A 19,027-nucleotide genomic window follows, 5' to 3' on the forward strand; every position below is an offset into this window, starting at 1 on the left:
TCTTAAAGATCAATGCATTTGGAATGTGATAATAGTCACTACAAAGGTGAAGTTCTTATAAGTGGATCTGTCACTTGACGCAATTGGCAGGCAGCCTTTTATTCAGAATTGGAAACCATGTAGCTAGCCAATGGTCCAGTTTAAATTCGGTCCATTATCAACTAAATTCGGCAGACCTAATTTTGAATCCTTTTCAGTTGTTCACTGCATGTATCCCACGGCTTCTCGCGTCCACAATGCGCGCATCACCAACACGCACTGTCAACAAACGCCCACTTGAAATTGTGCAGCGCATGAGTATCCATATTTAAATCATAACTCATTCTGGATAAGGTCCAGAATTCAGTCGCTTAAAAGGCCAACCAGGCTATTAAATACTCGATCTACCGTGTCCAGTCTCAGTCGGCCACTCACTAAAGTATAAGGACCAAGCAGACAACCACAAAGCTTGAATCCGCAAGATGCGAAAACTGTACACAAAAATATGTTGAAGCATTATGCGTAGCTTACAAACTATCAAAAATAAAAAGTTATGCACCTGTTACACCCAACTTTAAATACTCAACGCATCGTGAAAAGTTGCTTTCATGTAATTTGCAAAAATACAAAGTATCGGTATTTTTCCTGTATTGAAGAATAGGCTTGGCATCTGAGCAGGGGGGCGTATCAATTTTGCATCAACCTTTAAACCGACTACCGTACATTTACGAATATAAGAAACCTCTATTATCATACTTTCTTGTAGACAGGTGCAATACAAATCTTACCTGTTTGGCAACATTATGTGGTCTTATTACAGAGCACCATTCGACTGAAACACCAAATGTTGCAATATAATTCATTAAATAAGAAATGATACAAGATAAAATCGCGAACAGGATTGCGCTGCTTCTACATGAAGAGGACGTGTGTTAGGTAACATGTAGGATACATGACTGCACTGCAGAACTCAATAGAGTTCAGGCGCTATAAAGACCGTTCTCGATGGAGTAGTAAGGTGGAAAGCAGTCCGAGAAGATGTGACTGTAGACGAAATCCAAGGTGTGAAGTCGGGGAGATAGTTTTCCAACATGGCAGTGTTGCCATTGTTTCTAAAAAATATTCTTTATAATGTCGAAATAAACAAGTCTCCAACCCCCATATCACACACTCACAAACTGAAAATATATGTGTGTGTATCAACGGAGACTGCTGAGGGCAGGACAGCTCATAATAATGGCTGGAATGGAGTATAATGGAGTTAATGTAATGGTATCAAACACATGAAAACCATGTTTGATACCATTACATTCACTCCATGATACTCCATTCCGGCCATTATTATGAGCCGTCCTCCCCTCAGCAGCCTCCACCGGTGTATACTGTAGTATCAATTAGTGAGAGAGAGCCTCAAATATTACGTTCAATTGTACATATCCCCTTGATTCCTGATTGAATCTTCGGTAACGTCTTTGGTAACGTTCGCATGGGTCAAACAAAAACACCCTACTGATTAGTTGACAATCCAGCTTCCCACAATGCAGGTGATGGCTGCAGGATGAAGTTGGTGAAGAGCAACTGCAGAAATGTGCAGTCCACTACAGTCAAAACTGAATGACATTTGATCACATGGTTTTTGTCAATTTCATGCAGTCTTCATGTAAGCGCAAGTCGGACAATTTTTATCCACATAACATTCTTTGACCACTGATTGTCACCAAATTGACAAAAGTGATCCGCTCTAACATTACTGTTTTCTATTTAATCATGTGGTATATATGTATTATTTTCTGCAGCTCATTTCACACTACAAGAGAATTTCCAATTTGACTCATATCTGTGGGCACATTGGAACGGATCACTTTTGTCAAGGCAGTCACCTCCTTTCAAAATGTGTTGCATTATGGGAATAGAAATTGTCCCGACTTCCACCTACATGTCAACTGCATCAACGTCATCCTGCAGCCATTGACTGAATTGTGGGAGGCTCTATTGTCAACCAATCATTAGGGTGTTTTTGTTTGACACCAAAACGTAACCAAAGATATGACTGAAACAAACTTTGCAGAGATTCATGTATAGTGGATACATACAAATTAATGTTATTTGAGGCTGTCTCATTGACTGTACATTGAACACATATTTTAGTATGTCAGTGTGTGATATGGGGGTTGAAGAGTTTTTCGACATTACAAAGAAAAACTTGAATAAACAACTGCAACACTGCCATGTTGCACTGAGCCTTGCTGTTGGAAAACCACATCAGTGTCTGACTTTCGCCTGTCGCAGATGCACCTCCCACTGACTTCTCTCCTCGACTTTTGTCTCCAGTCGGTTGTTTCAGCCTCACCACTCAAACGAGCCCTGTGTCATTATCTGATAAAGATGTACAGTTGAAGTCGTAAGTTTACATACACTTAGGTTGGAGTCATTAAAAAACTAGGTTTTCAACCACTCCACAAATGTCTTGTTAAACTATAGTTTTGGCAAGTCGGTTAGGACATCTACCTTGTGCATGACAAGTAATTTTCCAACTATTTTTTACGGACAGAATATTTCACTTATTATTCACTGTATCACAATTCCAGTGGACCAGAAGTCCACTGACTGTGCCTTTAAACAGCTTGGAAAATGCAAAATAATGTCATGGATTTAGAAGCTTCTGATAGGCTAATTGACATAATTTGAGTCAATTGGAGGTGTACCTGTGGATGTATTTCAAGGCCTACCTTCAAACTCAGTGCCTCTGCTTGACATCATGGGAAAATCAAAAGAAATCAGCCAAACACTCAGAAAAAAAATATTGTAGACCTCCACAAGTCTGGTTCATCCTTGGGAGCAATTTCCAAACGCTTCATCTGTACAAACAATAGTACGCAAGTATAAACACCATGGGACCACGCAGCCGTCATACCGCTCAGGAAGGAGACGCGTTCTGTCTCCTAGAGATGAACGTACTTTGGTGCAAAAAGTGCAAATCAATCCCAGAACAGCAAAGGACCTTGTGAAGATGCTGGAGTTTACAGGTACAAAAGTATCTATATCCACAGCAAAAAAACTCCTATATCGACATAACCTGAAAGGCCGCTCAGCAAGGAAGAAGCCACTGCTCCAAAACCGCCATAAAAAAGCCAGACTACGGTTTGCAATTGCACATGGGGACAATGATCGTACTTTTTGGAGAAATGTCCTCTGGTCTGATGAAACAAAAATATAACTATTTGGCCATAATGACCATTGTTATGTTTGGAGGAAAAAGGGGGAGGCTTGCAAGCCGAAGAACACTATCCCAACCGTGAAGCACGGGGGTGGCAGCATCATGTTGTGGGGGTGCTTTGCTGCAGGAGGGACTGGTGCACTTCACAAAATAGATGGCTTCATGAGGATGGAAAATTGTGGATATACTGAAGCAAAATCTCAAGACATCAGTCAGGAAGTTAAAGCTTGGTCGCAAATGGGTCTTCCAAATGGACAATGACCCCAAGCATACTTCCAAAGTTGTGGCAAAATGGCTTAAGGACAACAAAGTCAAGGTATTGGAGTGGCCATCACAAAGCCCTGACCTCAATCCCATAGACTATTTGTGGGCAGAACTGAAAAAGCGTGTGCGAGCAAGGCCTACAAACCTGACTCAGTTACACCAGCTCTGTCACGAGGAATGGGCCAAAATTCACCCAACTTGTGGGAAGCTTGTGGAAGGCTACCCGACACGTTTGACCCAAGTTAAACAATTTAAAGGCAATGCTACCAAATACTAATTGAGTGTATGTAAACTTCTGTCCCACTGGGAATGTGATGACAGAAATAAAAGCTGAAATCATTCTCTCTACTATTATTCTGACATTTCACATTTTTAAAATAAAGTGGTGATCCTAACTGACCTAAAACAGGGAATTTTTACTAGGATTAAATGTCAGGAATTGTGAAAAACTGAGTTTAAAATGTATTTGGCTAAGGTGTATGTAAACTTCCGACATCAACTGTATGTAATCATAGGAAAAAATGTCCTAGCCCCACATAAACCATATAATAAAACACTAACATCCCATGTTATTTTAGCATTCCATATTTCTACTCATACTCAGTGTGTCGACTAATAGTTTCAACTGAAAATATCATTATCAATACAGGATAGGCAAAATATGTTTTTATGTATCAGATCGATACAAAACAATAAGAACCAAGTAAAAAAAGTGTTATTTACACTGGAATTGTATGATTATTCAGTGCATTGATTTGTGTACAATCATTTCTTATTACATGTATTATAAACATCGAAAGTGTTATGCATTACAGTGTAGTGTTATGATTGGATGAATACAGGTATTTTGATACTTGAATACTGAGTGTGCGTAATACAGGATTATATGTTTTATAGGCAGCATAGGCTTTGACACTTCGTATCGTATACAGATCGTACTATGTAGAAGACTACCAGTCTTCTACATGAATATCTTCATCTGCTTCTTGTCCAAACTGAATAATGAATGTGTATAGTTGAATATAGGCAGATGTGTTATGTTATAGGTTATTAAGGTTTGACACTTCGTGAAAATATGTTATTGTGGTGTGCACCAGTCTTCTACATGAATATCTTATTCTGCTTCTTGTTCAGGCTGCTGGGCGAGATCAGAGCTTCCAGGCTCATGCCAGCGTACAGGGGCTGGTTCCGATTTCTCCTGAACACCAAGGCGACTCGCACCACCAGGAGCACACAGGAAACCACCAAGAGTACAACTGGAAGTGATAGAAGACAAAGATAAATAGGATAATTTTACTCTAACATGTATATTAGTTTCTAATATGATTTACAGAGAATAGAGAGGGAGGTTCTAAAACGTTTAAGTGTTTCACATGAAGAGATTTGAGCCCAGTCCAAAACGCAGCTAGACATTTCTTGTAGATCTGAAAGAATCTGTTGGGTCTAAGCAATATGGTGGGAACTCCATTTAGCCTATCACATCTCGTGGAGCTATTGCTAACCCCCATCCAAACCCTTCAGATCTACAATATGTTTTCAGGTTTAGGAGGTAAGGGTTGATGTTGTACTTGGTAATAGATCTCTAGTCTGAGAGATGAGGCCTACTCACCCATGAAGATAGCGTTTGCGCTTGGTGCTGCAGGGTCATAGTGCTTGAACACATTCCCAACCAGAGCAATTATTACCACAGGGTAAATAGTCAGGATATACCTCACATGCTGATCCAGCAGGAAGTTCTCAATTCCAAACCTACAATAAACACATTACGATTACATTGAAAGTGTGTGGCTGTGTGCCCAAATGCGCTGAGAGTCTAATTTACATTGGTAACTTCTATATAATTAACAAATAAAATATATGCATCGAGTGAGATTGGATCAAATGCCCAAAAATGTAATCAAAAGACGATGAGCCTGATTCTCATAAGACAGACTTTGTTAAACTGTGCTTACCATCCGATCACCAGCACCAGTAGGATACAGAGAGACACGGTGGCTGCAGTGCTCTTTGCCACTCCAGAGAGGTCCAACACCAGGGTGAAGTTGATCAGAGTGGCGATGGTTGTCCATGTGGTATACAGGGCAATGCCATTCTGCACCTAAGACTTAAGAAAACATTACTTGGAGTATATGACTGTAGAATTCCTCATAAAAGGAGGGATAGAGCAACTGAAAAAGTGGATTACCTAAGATGGTTAGGGAAAATACATTACAATAGAATGATTATGTAAAGTAAAATGCATTCGGATGGCCAGAGCTGTATGTGCTTTAGCAAACTAATCTTAAGGGGTATGAAAGTATTCATAGCCCTCGACTTATTCCACATTTTGTTGTGTTACAGCCTGAATTCAAAAATTGTTTTATTTTTCCTCAACCTACTACACACAATACCACATAATGCCAAAGTAAAGACATGTTTTTAGAAATGTTTGCAAATGTATTGAAAATGAAATCTCACACCAGGGTCAATACAAGTTAGAATCACCTTTGGCAGCGATTACAGTTGTGAGTCTTTATAAGCTTTCCACACCTGGATTGTGCAACATTTGCCCATTATTCTTTTCAAAATTCTTCAAGCTCTGTCAAATTGGTATTTTCAGGTATTGCCATAGTTTTAACTTAAATCCCCTTGAAAATCGAACTAAGCCACACAGGAACATTCACCGTGTTCTTGGTAATCAACTCCAGTGTAGATTAGGCCTTGTGTTTTAGGTTATTGTCCTGCTGAAAGATTCATCTCCCAGTGTCTGGTGGAAAGCAAACTGAACCAGGTTTTCCTCTAGGATTTTGCCTGTGCTTAGCTCCAATCAGTTTACTTTTTATCCGGACTCCCCAGTCCGTAACAATTACAAGCATAGCCATAACATGATGCAGCCACCACTATGCTTGAAAATAGAGAGTGGTACTCAGTAATGTGTTGTATTGGATTTGCCCCAAACATAACACTTTGTATTCAGAACAAAAAGTTATTTGCTTGGACACATTTTTTGCAGCAATAGTTTCACACCTTGTTGCAAATAGGATGCATGTTTTGGAATATGTTTATTCTGTAAAGGCTTCCTTCTTTTCACTCTGTCAATTAGGTTAGTTTTGTAGTTTAACTACAATATTCTTGATCTATCCTCAGTTTTGTCCTAACACAGCCATTAAACTCTTAACTGTTTTAAAGTCACCATTGGCATCATGGTGAAATCCCAGAGTGGTTTCCTTCCTCTCCGGCAATTGAGTTAGAAAGGACGCCTGTATCTTTGTAGTGACTGGGTGTATTGATATACCATCCAAAGTGTAATTAATAACTTCACCATACTCAAAGGGATGTTCAAAGTCTGCCGACATTAACATTAAAAAAAATGTAATGACAAACACTATTATTGAGTCCTTGCTATTTATCTGACTTGTTAAGCAAAGTTGTACTCCTGAACTTAATTAGGCTTGTCATAACAAAGGGTTTGAATACGTAATGACTCATTTTAGCTTTTCATTTTTAATTAATTTGTAATAATTTATGAAAATATAATTCCACTTTTACATTATGGGGTAGTATGTAGGCCAGCGACAAAAATCTCAATTTAATCAATTTTAAATTTCAGGCTGTAACATGAGAAAATGTAGAAAAAGTCAAGGAGTGTGAATACTTCGAAGGGACTGTGATAGGTTCTGACTTCTAAACTTGAAATATTGTTAATCATCAGGTATCCTATGGAAAGGAGAAGGGCAACAGTCTGGTTTCTACACCAGAAGTTAATGATTATCTGTAGGAGGAATGTATATGGTTGTGGTCACTGATAAGGGTGGAGAGCTGTGGATTAGTGTGGAATGGGGGCCGAGGTCAGGTCACATTAAAGGAGAAGGAACAGTTTATTACCCGCATCACTTACATCTTTATTGCTAGGCAGGAAGTTAATGTTTAAAGGGAAGGAGGAGACTTAACCCAAATTGGGGTGGGTGGAAGATTATACACCATAGCCAAATGTATTTAAACTCAGTTTTTCACAATTCCTGACATTTAATCCTACTAAAAATTCCCTGTCTTAGGTCAGTTAGGATCACCACTTTATTTTAAGAATGTGAAATGTCAGAATAATAGTAGAGAAAATGATTTATTTCAGCTTTTATTTCTTTCACATTCCCAGTGGGTCAGAAGTTTACACACTCTCAATTAGTATTTGGCCTTTAAATTGTTTAACTTGGGTCAAATGTTTCAGGTAGCTTCCCACAAGCTTCACACAATAAGTTGGGTGAATTTTGGCCCATTCCTCCTGACAGAGCTGGTGGAACTGAGTCAGGTTGGTAGGCCTCCTTGCTCACACACGCTTTTTCAGTTCTGCCCACAAATTGTCTATGGGATTGAGGTCAGGGCTTTGTGATGGCCACTCCAATACCTTGACTTTGTTATCCTTAAGCCATTTTGCCACAACTTTGGAAGTATGCTTGGGGTCATTGTCCATTTGGAAGACCCATTTGCGTCGAAGCTTTAACTTCCTTACTGATGTCTTGAGATGTTGCTTCAATATATCCACAATTTTCCTGCCTCATGACGCCATCGATTTTGTGAAATGCACCAGTCCCTCCTGCAGCAAAGCACCCCCACAACATGATGCTGCCACCCTCGTGCTTCACGGTTGGGATGGTGTTCTTCGGCTTGCAAGCCTCCCCCTTTTTCCTCCTAACATTACAATGGTCATTATGGCCAAACAGTTCTATTTTTGTTTCATCAGACCAGAGGACATTTCTCCAAAAAGTACAATCTTTTGTCCCCATGTGCAGTTGCAAACCGTAGTCTGGCTTTTTTATGGAGGTTTTGGAGCAGTGGCTTCTTCCTTGCTGAGTGGCCTTTCAGGCTATGTCGATATAGGACTCGTTTTACTGTGGATATAGATACTTTTGTACCCGTTTCCTCCAGCATCTTCACAAGGTCCTTTGCTGTTGTTCTGGGATTGATTTGCACTTTTTGCACCAAAGTACATTCATCTCTAGGATACAGAACGCGTCTCCTTCCTGAGTGATATGACAGCTGCGTGGTCCCATGGTGTTTATACTTGCGTACTATTGTTTTTACAGATGAATGTGGTACCTTCAGGCATTTGGAAATTGCTCCTAAGGATGAACCATACTTGTGGAGGTCTCCAATGTCTTTTCTGAGGTCTTGGCTGATTTCTTTTGATTTTCCCATGATGTCAATCAAAGAGACACTGAGTTTGAAGGTAGGCCTTGAAATACATCCACAGGTACACCTCCAATTGACTCAAATTATGTCAATTAGCCTATCAGAAGCTTCTAAAGCCATGACATCATTTTATGGAATTTTCCAAGCTTTTTAAAGGCACAGTCAACTTAATGTATGTAAACTTCTGACTCCCCGGAATTGTGATACAGTGAATTATAAGTGAAATAATTTGTCTGTAAACAATTGTTGAAAAATTACTTGTGTCATGCACAAAGTAGATGTCCTAACCGACTTGCCAAAACTATAGTTTGTTAACAAGAAATTTGTGGAGTGGTTGCAAAACGAGTTTTAATGACTCCAACCTATGTAAACGTCCGACTTCAACTGTACGCACACGCTGGTGGGAACATGTCTTTGTGTCTTCAGCGGTCTGACCCATTTGGTGAATAAACTTGGTTTTAGCTTTTATAGTTGTCTGTCCGTTTTTACCCTGTTATTTAGAACCCGACAACTGTAAGTGTTGCCATAAAACTAAATGGGATGAATGAATCCTATGAAAAACAATACTCCGACTGGAGTTGGCTAAAGCACATCTGTGACCATGCTACAATCATGAGGATGGTGTGAGTTTAACAACTAACTCAATTAAGCCTCAAATTAAACTCACCAGCACCCGGATGCACCAAAGATCACGAGGATGGTTCTGGCTGAGCCAGGCTCCATAAACACTCAGCCCATAGCAGGAGAAAAAGATCATAGAGTAGTTGGTGAGAGCAATGATCCCCAGTAGAATCAACGCAGCAGTCATCTGCCTGTAAGGAACAGTAAAAAAATACCACTCTCATTGATCCACCTTGGTGTTTTGAGCAGACAATTTTTTTTCACCTTCATTTAACCAGGTAGGCTAGCTGAGAACAAGTTCTCATTTACAACTGCGACCTGGCCAAGATAAAGCAAAGCAGTTCGACACATACAACAACAGAGTTGCACATGGAATAAACCAATATACAGTCAATAATACAGTAGAAAAAATCTATATACAGTTTTGTGCAAATGAGGTAGGATAAGGGAGGTAAGGCAATAAATAGGCCATGGTGGCAAAGTAATTACAATATAGCAATTAAACACTGGAATGGTAGATGTGCAGAAGATGAATGTGCAAGTAGAGATACTGGGGTGCAAAGGAGCAAGATAAATAAATAAATACCGTATGGGGATGAGGTAGTTGGATGGGCTATTTACAGATGGGCTATGTACAGGTGCAGTGATCTGTGAGCTGCTCTGACAGCTGGTACTTAAAGCTAGTGAGGGAGATATGACTCTCCAGCTTCAGTGATTTTTGCAGTTTGTTCCAGTCATTAGCAGCAGAGAACTGGAAGGTAAAGCGGCCATAGGAAGAATTGGCTTTGGAGGTGACCAGTGAGATATACCTGCTGGAGCGCGTGCTACGGTTGGGTGCTGCTATGGTGACCAGTGAGCTGAGATAAGGCGGGGCTTTACCTAGCAGCGACTTGTAGATGACCTGGAGCCAGTGGGTTTGGCTTCGAGTATGAAGCGAGGGCCATCCAACGAGAGCATACAGGTCGCAGTGGTGGGTAGTATATGGGGTTTTGGTGACAAAATGGATGGCACTGTGATAGACTGCATCCAATTTGCTGAGTAGAGTGTTGGAGGCTATTTTGTAAATTACATCGCCAAAGTCGAGGATCGGTAGGATAGTCAGTTTTACGAGGGTATGTTTGGCAGCATGAGTGAAGGATGCTTTGTTGCGAAATAGGAAGCCGATTCTATATTTAATTTTGGATTGGAGATGCTTAATATGAGTCTGGAAGGAGAGTTTACAGTCTAACCAGACACCTTGGTATATGCAGTTGTCCACATATTCTAAGAAGTCAGAACCATCCAGAGTAGTGATGCTGGACAGGCGGGCAGGTGCGCGCAGCGATCGGTTGCATTTAAGAGCAGTTGGAGGCCACGGAAGGAGAGTTGTATGGCATTGAAGCTCGTCTGGAGGTTAGTTAACACAGTGTCCAAAGAAGGGCCAGAGGTATACAGAATTCCTGTCCTACAATCTATAGGCCTGGTAATTATCATAGCATGATAGAGACCCACAAAAATACGATGAATCTCAATGGGTCTAATTATATATACCTTGTGTAGTAACATTGTATTCATACATTAAGTATTTCTATTTTAATTGTAAAGCAAAGAAGTTAAGGGGGGAAAAGCTAGGCCTATGTGGTTCAACTTCTCTCACTGTTCTCTACAGACTGGCAGAGGCACACAGTGTGGGTAGGTGTGGTATGGTTATAGTAACACCTTGAATACACCGTCCACATTACATGTGCGAGCATTGCAAAATACATTTACACAGATGTTATTCAATAATTTCAACCAAACTTAACACGTGTCACAGTGTCTGTGTAGCGTAGCCAGGTGGTAAATATAACTTGGTTCTATTTAAGTTGCTCGACGGGCTGCAAATGCCCTCCTTATTGGTTATCAGGAAGATACAAACCCCTTTGGATGACAAAGACAAACGAGGAGTGATTCATCAGAGATAATTAACAAAAAACGAACTAAGTTTCCCTTTTATCTGTGGATTAATCATCTGAGTACAGAAACATAATTTTGTATGAATCTGGGTAAAAATTCTACAAAGAACCAGCTATAAAGAGGAACATATGCACGTCAGGTTAAAGAACCCAATGTTAATCTCCCAAAACAAACGAGCTAGCAACATGCATGTTTCAACCTGCCTGGAAATAAATATATTGATCTTGATATTTTAACCTACATGTAATGATTGCGCCTGGTGGAGATAGACAAAATGATCACGCGAACATTGGTGCGGGGCTGGTCTAGCTAAGGTGGAAGTGGAGATGCTGTATTTTGCTTCCACCCGTCCACTTAAATCAGGTTAGTCAGGCAACAGGAACTCATTGGTTTAGGTGTTAAAAGACTGTTACGCACTCTTGAACCCATAGGACAAGCCAGGTCATGTTGAAGGCCATGTTGACTATCCAGGACAAGTAGAAACCGTACAGCAGCACAGAGAGGGTCCAGCTCCTGAGGAATTGAAAATAAAGTTGGTATCAGAACAAACATTCTACTGTAGCTTTTTTAAAATATTTTATTTAAATTAACCTTTCTTTAACTAGACAAGTCAGTTAAGAGCAAATTCTTATTTACAATGACGGCGCTGGGCCAATTGTGCACCACCCTATGGGATTCCCAATGATGGCCGGTTGTGCTGCAATACCTACATAACTATACATCTAATACATGAATTACTGCATTTCACTGTCTACGTGTTGATACTACAGCAGAAGGATGGTGTCCTAAAATAATAGAATACTATAGAATAGTAGCCTAAAAGATAGATGGCTGCATGGTTGAGCTATTGATTGATTGACTGATATAGGTAGGTGAATAATTGTGTCTGTACCCTCTGTAGAGGAAGGAGATGACATAGATGAGCATGAGAGACAGCCAGGTGTAGATGAGCCCCCAGATAGAAAAGGTCCATCCGGCCGGAGTTATGTCGGTTTCATACTTCTTGGAAATGTTCCCTGTACTCGAATGGAATGGTCCTAGGAGAGAGGAGATTGCAAAACAAGTACAGCATAACTGTTGGGGAAACTACAGTGTTGCATCAGTCACTTATGTAGTCTCAAGCACCAGACTTCCTCCCCTGAGGACAAGGTTGTAATTGACTTTGTGTAATAGGGTGGGTTCTGCATGTCCCTTGTTGAACATAGAGCTAGGAACTTTTAAAGCTTCTACTTAAGAATAGAATAATGTGCAGCTGTGACGCCAATAAAACATTATTTCCTGTCCTACAGTTTAGTATTAAAAGCCATATAGGAAGCGCTACACAGTTAAAACATAGCAAGTTACACAACACTGCGTTCACATGAGTTAGCGTTAGGTAAGTTACATGAAACTCACCCTTTCCAGCGCCTGCCAAAGCATTAATTGCTAAAGCAGAAATGTAGATCAGCACAGACAGTGCAATGACCACAATACGAGGAAGGCTTCTATCTTCCATTATTTTTAACTACACCAGCTACAATGTATCTAGAGAACTGGCTAGTCTAGTCGATAGCTGATCATGAAAGTCCAACCCGGATGGAGTTTGGTAGGGTAACAATATAAGGAGTGTAAACAATCTTCTTCGCGAATTTCTTGCCTGCTGCATGTCCACTGTCAACAATAGGCATAGCATCACCTGCTGTGCAGGAGAAGCCTAAACAAAAACTAAAAACTAAACTGGAATGGTTGTCTTATTTTCACTGTCCGTGTGTGAAATGATAAATCCCCAAATAATATGAGAAAACATTTTTGGTGTTATCAAATCAAAGAACACGCTGATTTGCTTTATTCGGCCAAGTAGTTGCAAAGTAGGAAGCACCATCATCCAACCAATCAGATGAGGCAGTGATAGCCCCGTCATTTTCAAAATGGCAGCAACATTTCAAATAAGCGAGTTTGACAGTGAAGACCAAATAACTAAAGAAATAGCAAAACAAGAAGAGATAACGTCGTTGAAATACATAATCTTGCGCAAAGACAAACGTTTTGGGCGAAAGGGTAAGCTAGTTGACTATCACAGTCTGATATACTACTAGGCTACTTACTCCCGGGGCGAATTGGCTAACGTTATCAAGATGGTTTAACGTTAGCTAGTTAGTACACTGGCCATGCTGAGCTGGTGTAGGTAGACCACTGGGGTATACAGTAACAAATAACGATGTAGACATGCTGTGGGAATAGCTAGCTAACTAGGTCTGTAGCTTTTGGTCTGGTTATTTAGTAAAGGACTGCCTCTTGGCTAAGGGCTACTTACTCCACATCTTAAAATGAGCTAACGCTAGCTAGCAGATTGTAACCAGGGTTGCCATGTCCGCGGTTCTTTTGTCAAATTGGGCTACTTTGAAAACGATGTCGCGGATGAAAATGTATTGGTTGTGGGTTTTTGGGCTACTTCTAATTGTCACTGCAGCATTTCTTAAAAAAAAATATATATATATATATATATATGTAACTAGCTGCTGCTGACTATCAGGCAGTGAGCAGGTTGTTACGGAGTGAATGGTGGGGGGGTGCTCTTTGAGAGAGTGCTGCAACGGAGTCAATGAGGGAACAGCGCGCGCACATCGTGACAATTTTGGTTTTAACCAGTTGTTGGTAGGCAACCTGTTATGGATAGGGGGTCCGGCTAGCGGAACGTTTCGACAACTTCCGGTGAAATTGCAGAGCACGATTTTTAAATTTAAAAAACAAGAAGATATATCTTTTTATATTTAACTTTCATACATTCACAAGTGCAATACACCAAATTAAAGCTTCACTTCTTGTTAATCTAGCCACCGTGTCAGATTTCAAAAAGGCTTTACGGCGAAAGAAAACCATGCGATTATCTGAGGACAGCGCCCAGCATACCAACACATGAAAATCAGATTTCAACCCGCCAGGCGCGACACACAACTCAAATAACGATATAATTAATGCCTTACCTTTGAAGAACTTCTTCTGTTGTCACTCCAATATGTCCCATAACATCACAAATGGTCCTTTTGTTTGATTAATTCCTTCATTATATCTCAAATGTCCATTTATTTGGCGCGTTTAATTCAGAAAAACACCGGTTCCAACTCGCCCAGCATGACTACAAAATATCTAGTAAGTTACCTGTAACCGCTGTCCAAACATTTCAAACAACTTTCCTAATCCAACTTTAGGTATTTTAAAACGTTAATAATCAATACAATTTAAGACGGGATAAACTGTGTTCAATACCGGATTAAAAACAACGTGAAGCGCGTGACCTGGAGCACGCATCAAAACATTCGAGAGCACTAGGCTGGACCCTCGTTCTGAATAGCCGTACTTTTTCATTTCTCTAAAGAAAAACATCAACCAATTTCTAAAGACTGTTGACATCTAGTGGAGGCAATAGGAACTGCAACCAAGTGCCACAAATGTAGGTTCCCATAGAAAACCAATTGAAAACAGTCACCTCAAAATGTTTTTCCAGGATGGTTTGTCCTCGGGGTTACGCCTGCCAAATACATTCTGTTATACCCACAGACATTATTTTAACAGTTTTAGAAAACACTAAAGTTTCTATCTAAATCTACGAATTATATGCATATCCTAGCTTCTGGGCCTGAGTAGCAGGCAGTTTACTTTGGGCAAGCTTTATCCAAAATTCCAAATGCTGCCCTTTATCCTAAAAAAGTTGGGATTGTCATTATGGAGACAATCTTTTTCCATAAAACTATAACGGTGACAAATCATTGGAAAATGACTATGCACACAAGCTCTTTAGATACATTCGCTAAAAGGTGGTTTAAAGTAAACTACATTCAAATGTCAACTTTTCTCATGGTTAACCATATCAAGCGAAGGGTTTACTCATGCTCAGTTCTAGGGTCTGGAGCGCTGCACGAGTGGAAATGTGAAATTATCGAACTCCCTCACGTGCTTCTGTTATGGGAGAAAAGTCCACAATGAAAATACCTTTGAATGTTGACAATGATAGGCTACGTTTGCATCTGTTGGCCGTCAAGTAGGCTATTAATTGCAATGCCATTAGGCTACTGTAGCCTACCATTTGATACAGTACAATAAATATGTTGAAATCACTGGAGTCATTGCAAATCAATTTGTGCCACTTGTGTAGCCTAGCTGGAGCTGGCAAACGGAATTAATAAATAGCTTATAACTCAGTTTTTTTGTTGTAGCCTTGTGTTATGCAATTGTTTATGGCCTTGTTTAGTTAATTAAATTGGAAGTTATCAATTGTGATCATGGTTACAGCTCTATCGCAAATGTATCTTTGTCCACATTTAATGTCAGTTTCATGGTGGACTTTTCCCTGAAATGAGATGTCCTTCCAGGGGCAATAGGCTATCTGCATCTAGCTCAGTAAACCATGGCAAAGTTGAATTGCAATTAAACCCAGATGAGTCATTAGCCTATGCCTATTGAAATAAGTCAATCTCGCAAATAGGCCATTTATAACGGATTGTAGTCTTAACATCTGGCACACAATGAAGGCACAATTGCCAGAAAATAGCCTAACGTTGGTTTTTTGAAGTTCGTCCAAGTGTTTCCTGCACAGATATTGAGATCCTCTGTCCAAGTTATGACTGACTCACTCTCCCACTGGATTTATCTATAGTTATGCGCATGCACAAACTGGATTTATTTACAATTAGAAACTGGGTAGTTTGAGTCCTGAATTCATATTGGTTGAAAGCCATGGCATATCAGACTGTGTACCATGGGAATGACAATTTAAACATTTTTACTATTCTAATTACATTGTTAACCAGTTTAATAGCAATAAGGCTCCTCAGGGGGTTGTGGTATATGACCAATATACCATGGCTAAGGTCTATTTCCAAAGAATATACCCTTAGCTGTGGTATATTGTCCATCTACCACATGTCCTAGGGCCTTATTGTTTAATCATAGCACTCAAAACAAGTTAATTTTTCATCAATGGATGTCAATTTATCTGGAGAGTTTAAGGGAAATTTATCTTGCGACATTCTTAAACGTGCAAGAATTATTATTCTGATGGAAAACCACATTTTCCTTCATTACCTACGTAGTTAAATTGTCGATATTCCTTAATTCGCTCAATAATGTTATGGCAAAAGGGTCTCATGGATAAATGTGGCAACTCCTCATGCTGCACATTTTTTGGAGGGGCTAATTTTCAGGCCTTGTGGGAAGGATTTCAGAGGTCATTGGGCTCAATTTTAGCTGGACCTGGCAAAACTGATTGTAACAGTCATGACTAGACTGGCTCCAGCTTTGGTCAAATTAACATCAGATTTGACTTTTCATAGCAGGTTAGGAGAATTAGGTTCAGAAAAGGGTAAACTAAAATGCTAAACATTTCAACTTTAAGTTAATTTGACTAAAGCGCGATGCCTTCTAGGCATGTCCATTTGGTAACGGGCTAATGGAGGTTGTCACTAGTTACCACAGCCACAAAGACAAAATTGTTACTTGTTTTTTTGTTCGAAAATGGCAATAGTCATCGCTTGCGATACAGCTTTCAAAACATATGGCCTCTTTCATTACTGTAGCAGTTTTGCACAGATCCGTACAGCTATCGGTGCCTCCAGTTGACAAAACTACACTTCCGCTAAACCTCCCGAGTTACGCTTACACACAAGTGTTCAGAGCATGTTAGATAGCTACAGTGGCTTGTGAAAGTATTCACCCCCTTGGCATTTTTCCTATTTTGTTGCCTTACAACCTGGAATTAAAATAGATTTTTTTGGGGGGGGTTGTATCATTTCATTTACTCAACATGCCTACTACTTTGAAGATGCAAAATATTTTTTGTGGAACAAACAAGACAAAAAACAGAACTTGAGCGTACATAACTATTCACCTCCCCAAAGTCAATACTTTGTAGTGCCAACTTTTGCAGCAATTACAGCTGCAAGTCTCTTGGGGTATGTCACTATAAGCTTGGCACATCTAGCCACTGAGATTTTTGCCCATTCTTCAAGGCAAAACTGCTCCAGCTCCTTCAAATTGGATGGGTTCTGCTGGAGTAGAGCAATCTTTAAGTCATACCACAGATTCTCAATTGGATTGAGGTCTGGGCTTTGACTAGGCCATTCCAAGACATTTAAATGTTTCCCCTTAAACCACTCAAGTGTTGCTTTAGCAGTATGCTTAGGGCCATTGTCCTGCTGAAAGGTGAACCTCTGTCCCAGTCTCAAATCTCTGGAAGACTGAAACAGGTTTCCCTCAAGAATTTCCCTGTATTTAGCGGCATCCTTCAATTCTGGCCAGTTTCCCAGTCCCTGCTGATGGAAAAACATCCCCAGAGCATGATGCTGCCACCACCATGCTTCACTGTGGGGATGATGTTCTCAGGGTGATGAGGTGTTGGGTTTGTGCCTGACAGTTTTCCTTAATGGCCAAAGAGCTCAATTTTAGTCTCATCTGACCAGAGTACCTTCTTTCATATGTTTGGGGAGTCTCCCACATGCCTTTTGGCAAACACCAAACATGTTTGCATATTTTTTTCTTTAATCAATGGCTTTTTTCTGGTCACTCTTCCGTATAGCCCAGCTCTGTGGAGTGTACGGCTTAAAATAGTCCTATGGACAGATACTCCAATCTCCGCTGTGGAGCTTTGCAGCTCCTTCAGGGTTATCTTGGGTCTCTTTGGTGCCTCTCTGATTAATGCCCTCCTTGCCTGGTCCGTGAGTTTTGGTGGGCGGCCCTCTCTTGGCAGTTTTGTTGTGGTGCCATATTCTTTCAATTTTTTAATAATAGATTTAATGGTGCTCCGTGGGATGTTCAAAGTCTCTGATATTTTTTTATATAACCCAACCCAGATCTGTACTTCTCCACAACTTTGTCCCTGACCTGTTTGGAGAGCGCCTTGGTCTTCATGGTGGTGTTGCAGACTCTGGGGCCTATCAAAACAGTTGTGTGTGTATATATATATATATACTAAGATCATGTGACAGATCATGTGACACTTAGATTGCACACAGGTGGACTTTATTTAACTAATTTTGTGACTTCTGAAGGTAATTGGTTGCACCAGATCCTATTTAGGGGTTTCATAGCAAAAGGGGTGCATACATATGCACACACCACTTTTCTTTTTTTTTTTTTATCTTTTGAAATAAGTAATTTTTATATTTCACTAAATCAATTTGGACTATTTTGTGTATGTCCATTACATGAAATCCAAATAAAAATGTATTTAAATTACAGGTTGTAATGCAACAAAATAGGAGAAATGCTAAGGGGGGAATACTTTTGCAAGGCACTGTAATTAGCATAGCCTCTTGTCTTCTGTCTGTTTTCTGTAAACATGCGCTGAAACATGGATAAATGGCCATATGGGAATGCTAACCCAAACCTTATCAAGGTGTGTATCAATTTAACCTTTTTGTCCGGTTGTGATATAGCCCGCGATCAAACCCAAGTCTGTAGTGATGCCTCTAGCGCTGCGATGCAGTGCCTTAGACCACTACACCTCTCAGGATCCAAGGAAGCAGCCATTCACCAGCTTTTCAAGTTTAATAATGAGAAAATATGCTAGATACTCACCAAATATGGAGTTTAGATTGCTATCATCAAGCTACATACAACTTGAAAAAATGCCTCTTTGGCACATCCATTCTATTGAGCTGTTGTAGACTTCCGATTATTTTCTAAATTGAAAATGAACCCCCTGCAGCTAGACATGGACGTTTAGAAGACATTGGTTGTTTTCTGAGTCAGGAAGTATCAACAAGTTAAGGTTGGTCAAATGATCTGTGTCACACCAAACATTACCTATCTAATAACACCCAGCCAGCTGGAACAGGCAATATTTTTAATAGTTGCTAGCATATGGGATTA

General features: G+C 40.1%; 2 protein-coding genes and 1 long non-coding RNA gene across 5 annotated transcripts in view; 1 reads left to right on the forward strand and 2 right to left on the reverse strand.

Annotated features, from left to right (window-relative positions):
- LOC106599117 (glycogen debranching enzyme-like) overlaps positions 1-693 on the reverse strand; it is a 31,955-nt gene extending 31,262 nt beyond the window's left edge. For 2 of the 3 annotated variants that reach the window (XM_014190191.3, XM_014190188.3), the window contains exon 1: positions 539-693. The gene's annotated coding sequence lies outside the window, so the exon portion shown is untranslated. Of the gene's footprint in view, positions 1-176; positions 401-538 lie in introns of those variants that run through there. The other variant, XM_045714577.2, reaches the window with a different exon arrangement.
- A 3,418-nt stretch (positions 694-4,111) lies between these two features.
- On the reverse strand, positions 4,112-12,847 carry LOC106599119 (uncharacterized). The gene is made up of 7 exons (XM_014190192.3): positions 12,578-12,847; positions 12,075-12,219; positions 11,600-11,695; positions 9,294-9,438; positions 5,413-5,558; positions 5,070-5,209; positions 4,112-4,716 (listed from the first exon to the last, which is right to left on the reverse strand). The coding sequence occupies exons 1-7, from the start codon at positions 12,675-12,677 to the stop codon at positions 4,562-4,564; spliced, it is 927 nt and encodes a 308-aa protein (XP_014045667.1). The 5' UTR covers positions 12,678-12,847; the 3' UTR covers positions 4,112-4,561.
- Positions 12,848-13,073: 226 nt separating this feature from the next.
- Positions 13,074-19,027, forward strand: part of LOC106599121 (uncharacterized) — a 10,280-nt gene continuing 4,326 nt past the window's right edge. The window contains exon 1 of the long non-coding RNA XR_014391853.1: positions 13,074-13,219. This is a non-coding gene — a long non-coding RNA (uncharacterized LOC106599121). The remainder of the gene's footprint in view (positions 13,220-19,027) is intronic.

Source organism: Salmo salar, chromosome 03 (genome assembly GCF_965601325.2).
Source record: "Salmo salar chromosome 03, fSalSal1, whole genome shotgun sequence".
Classification (NCBI taxonomy): domain Eukaryota; kingdom Metazoa; phylum Chordata; class Actinopteri; order Salmoniformes; family Salmonidae; genus Salmo; species Salmo salar.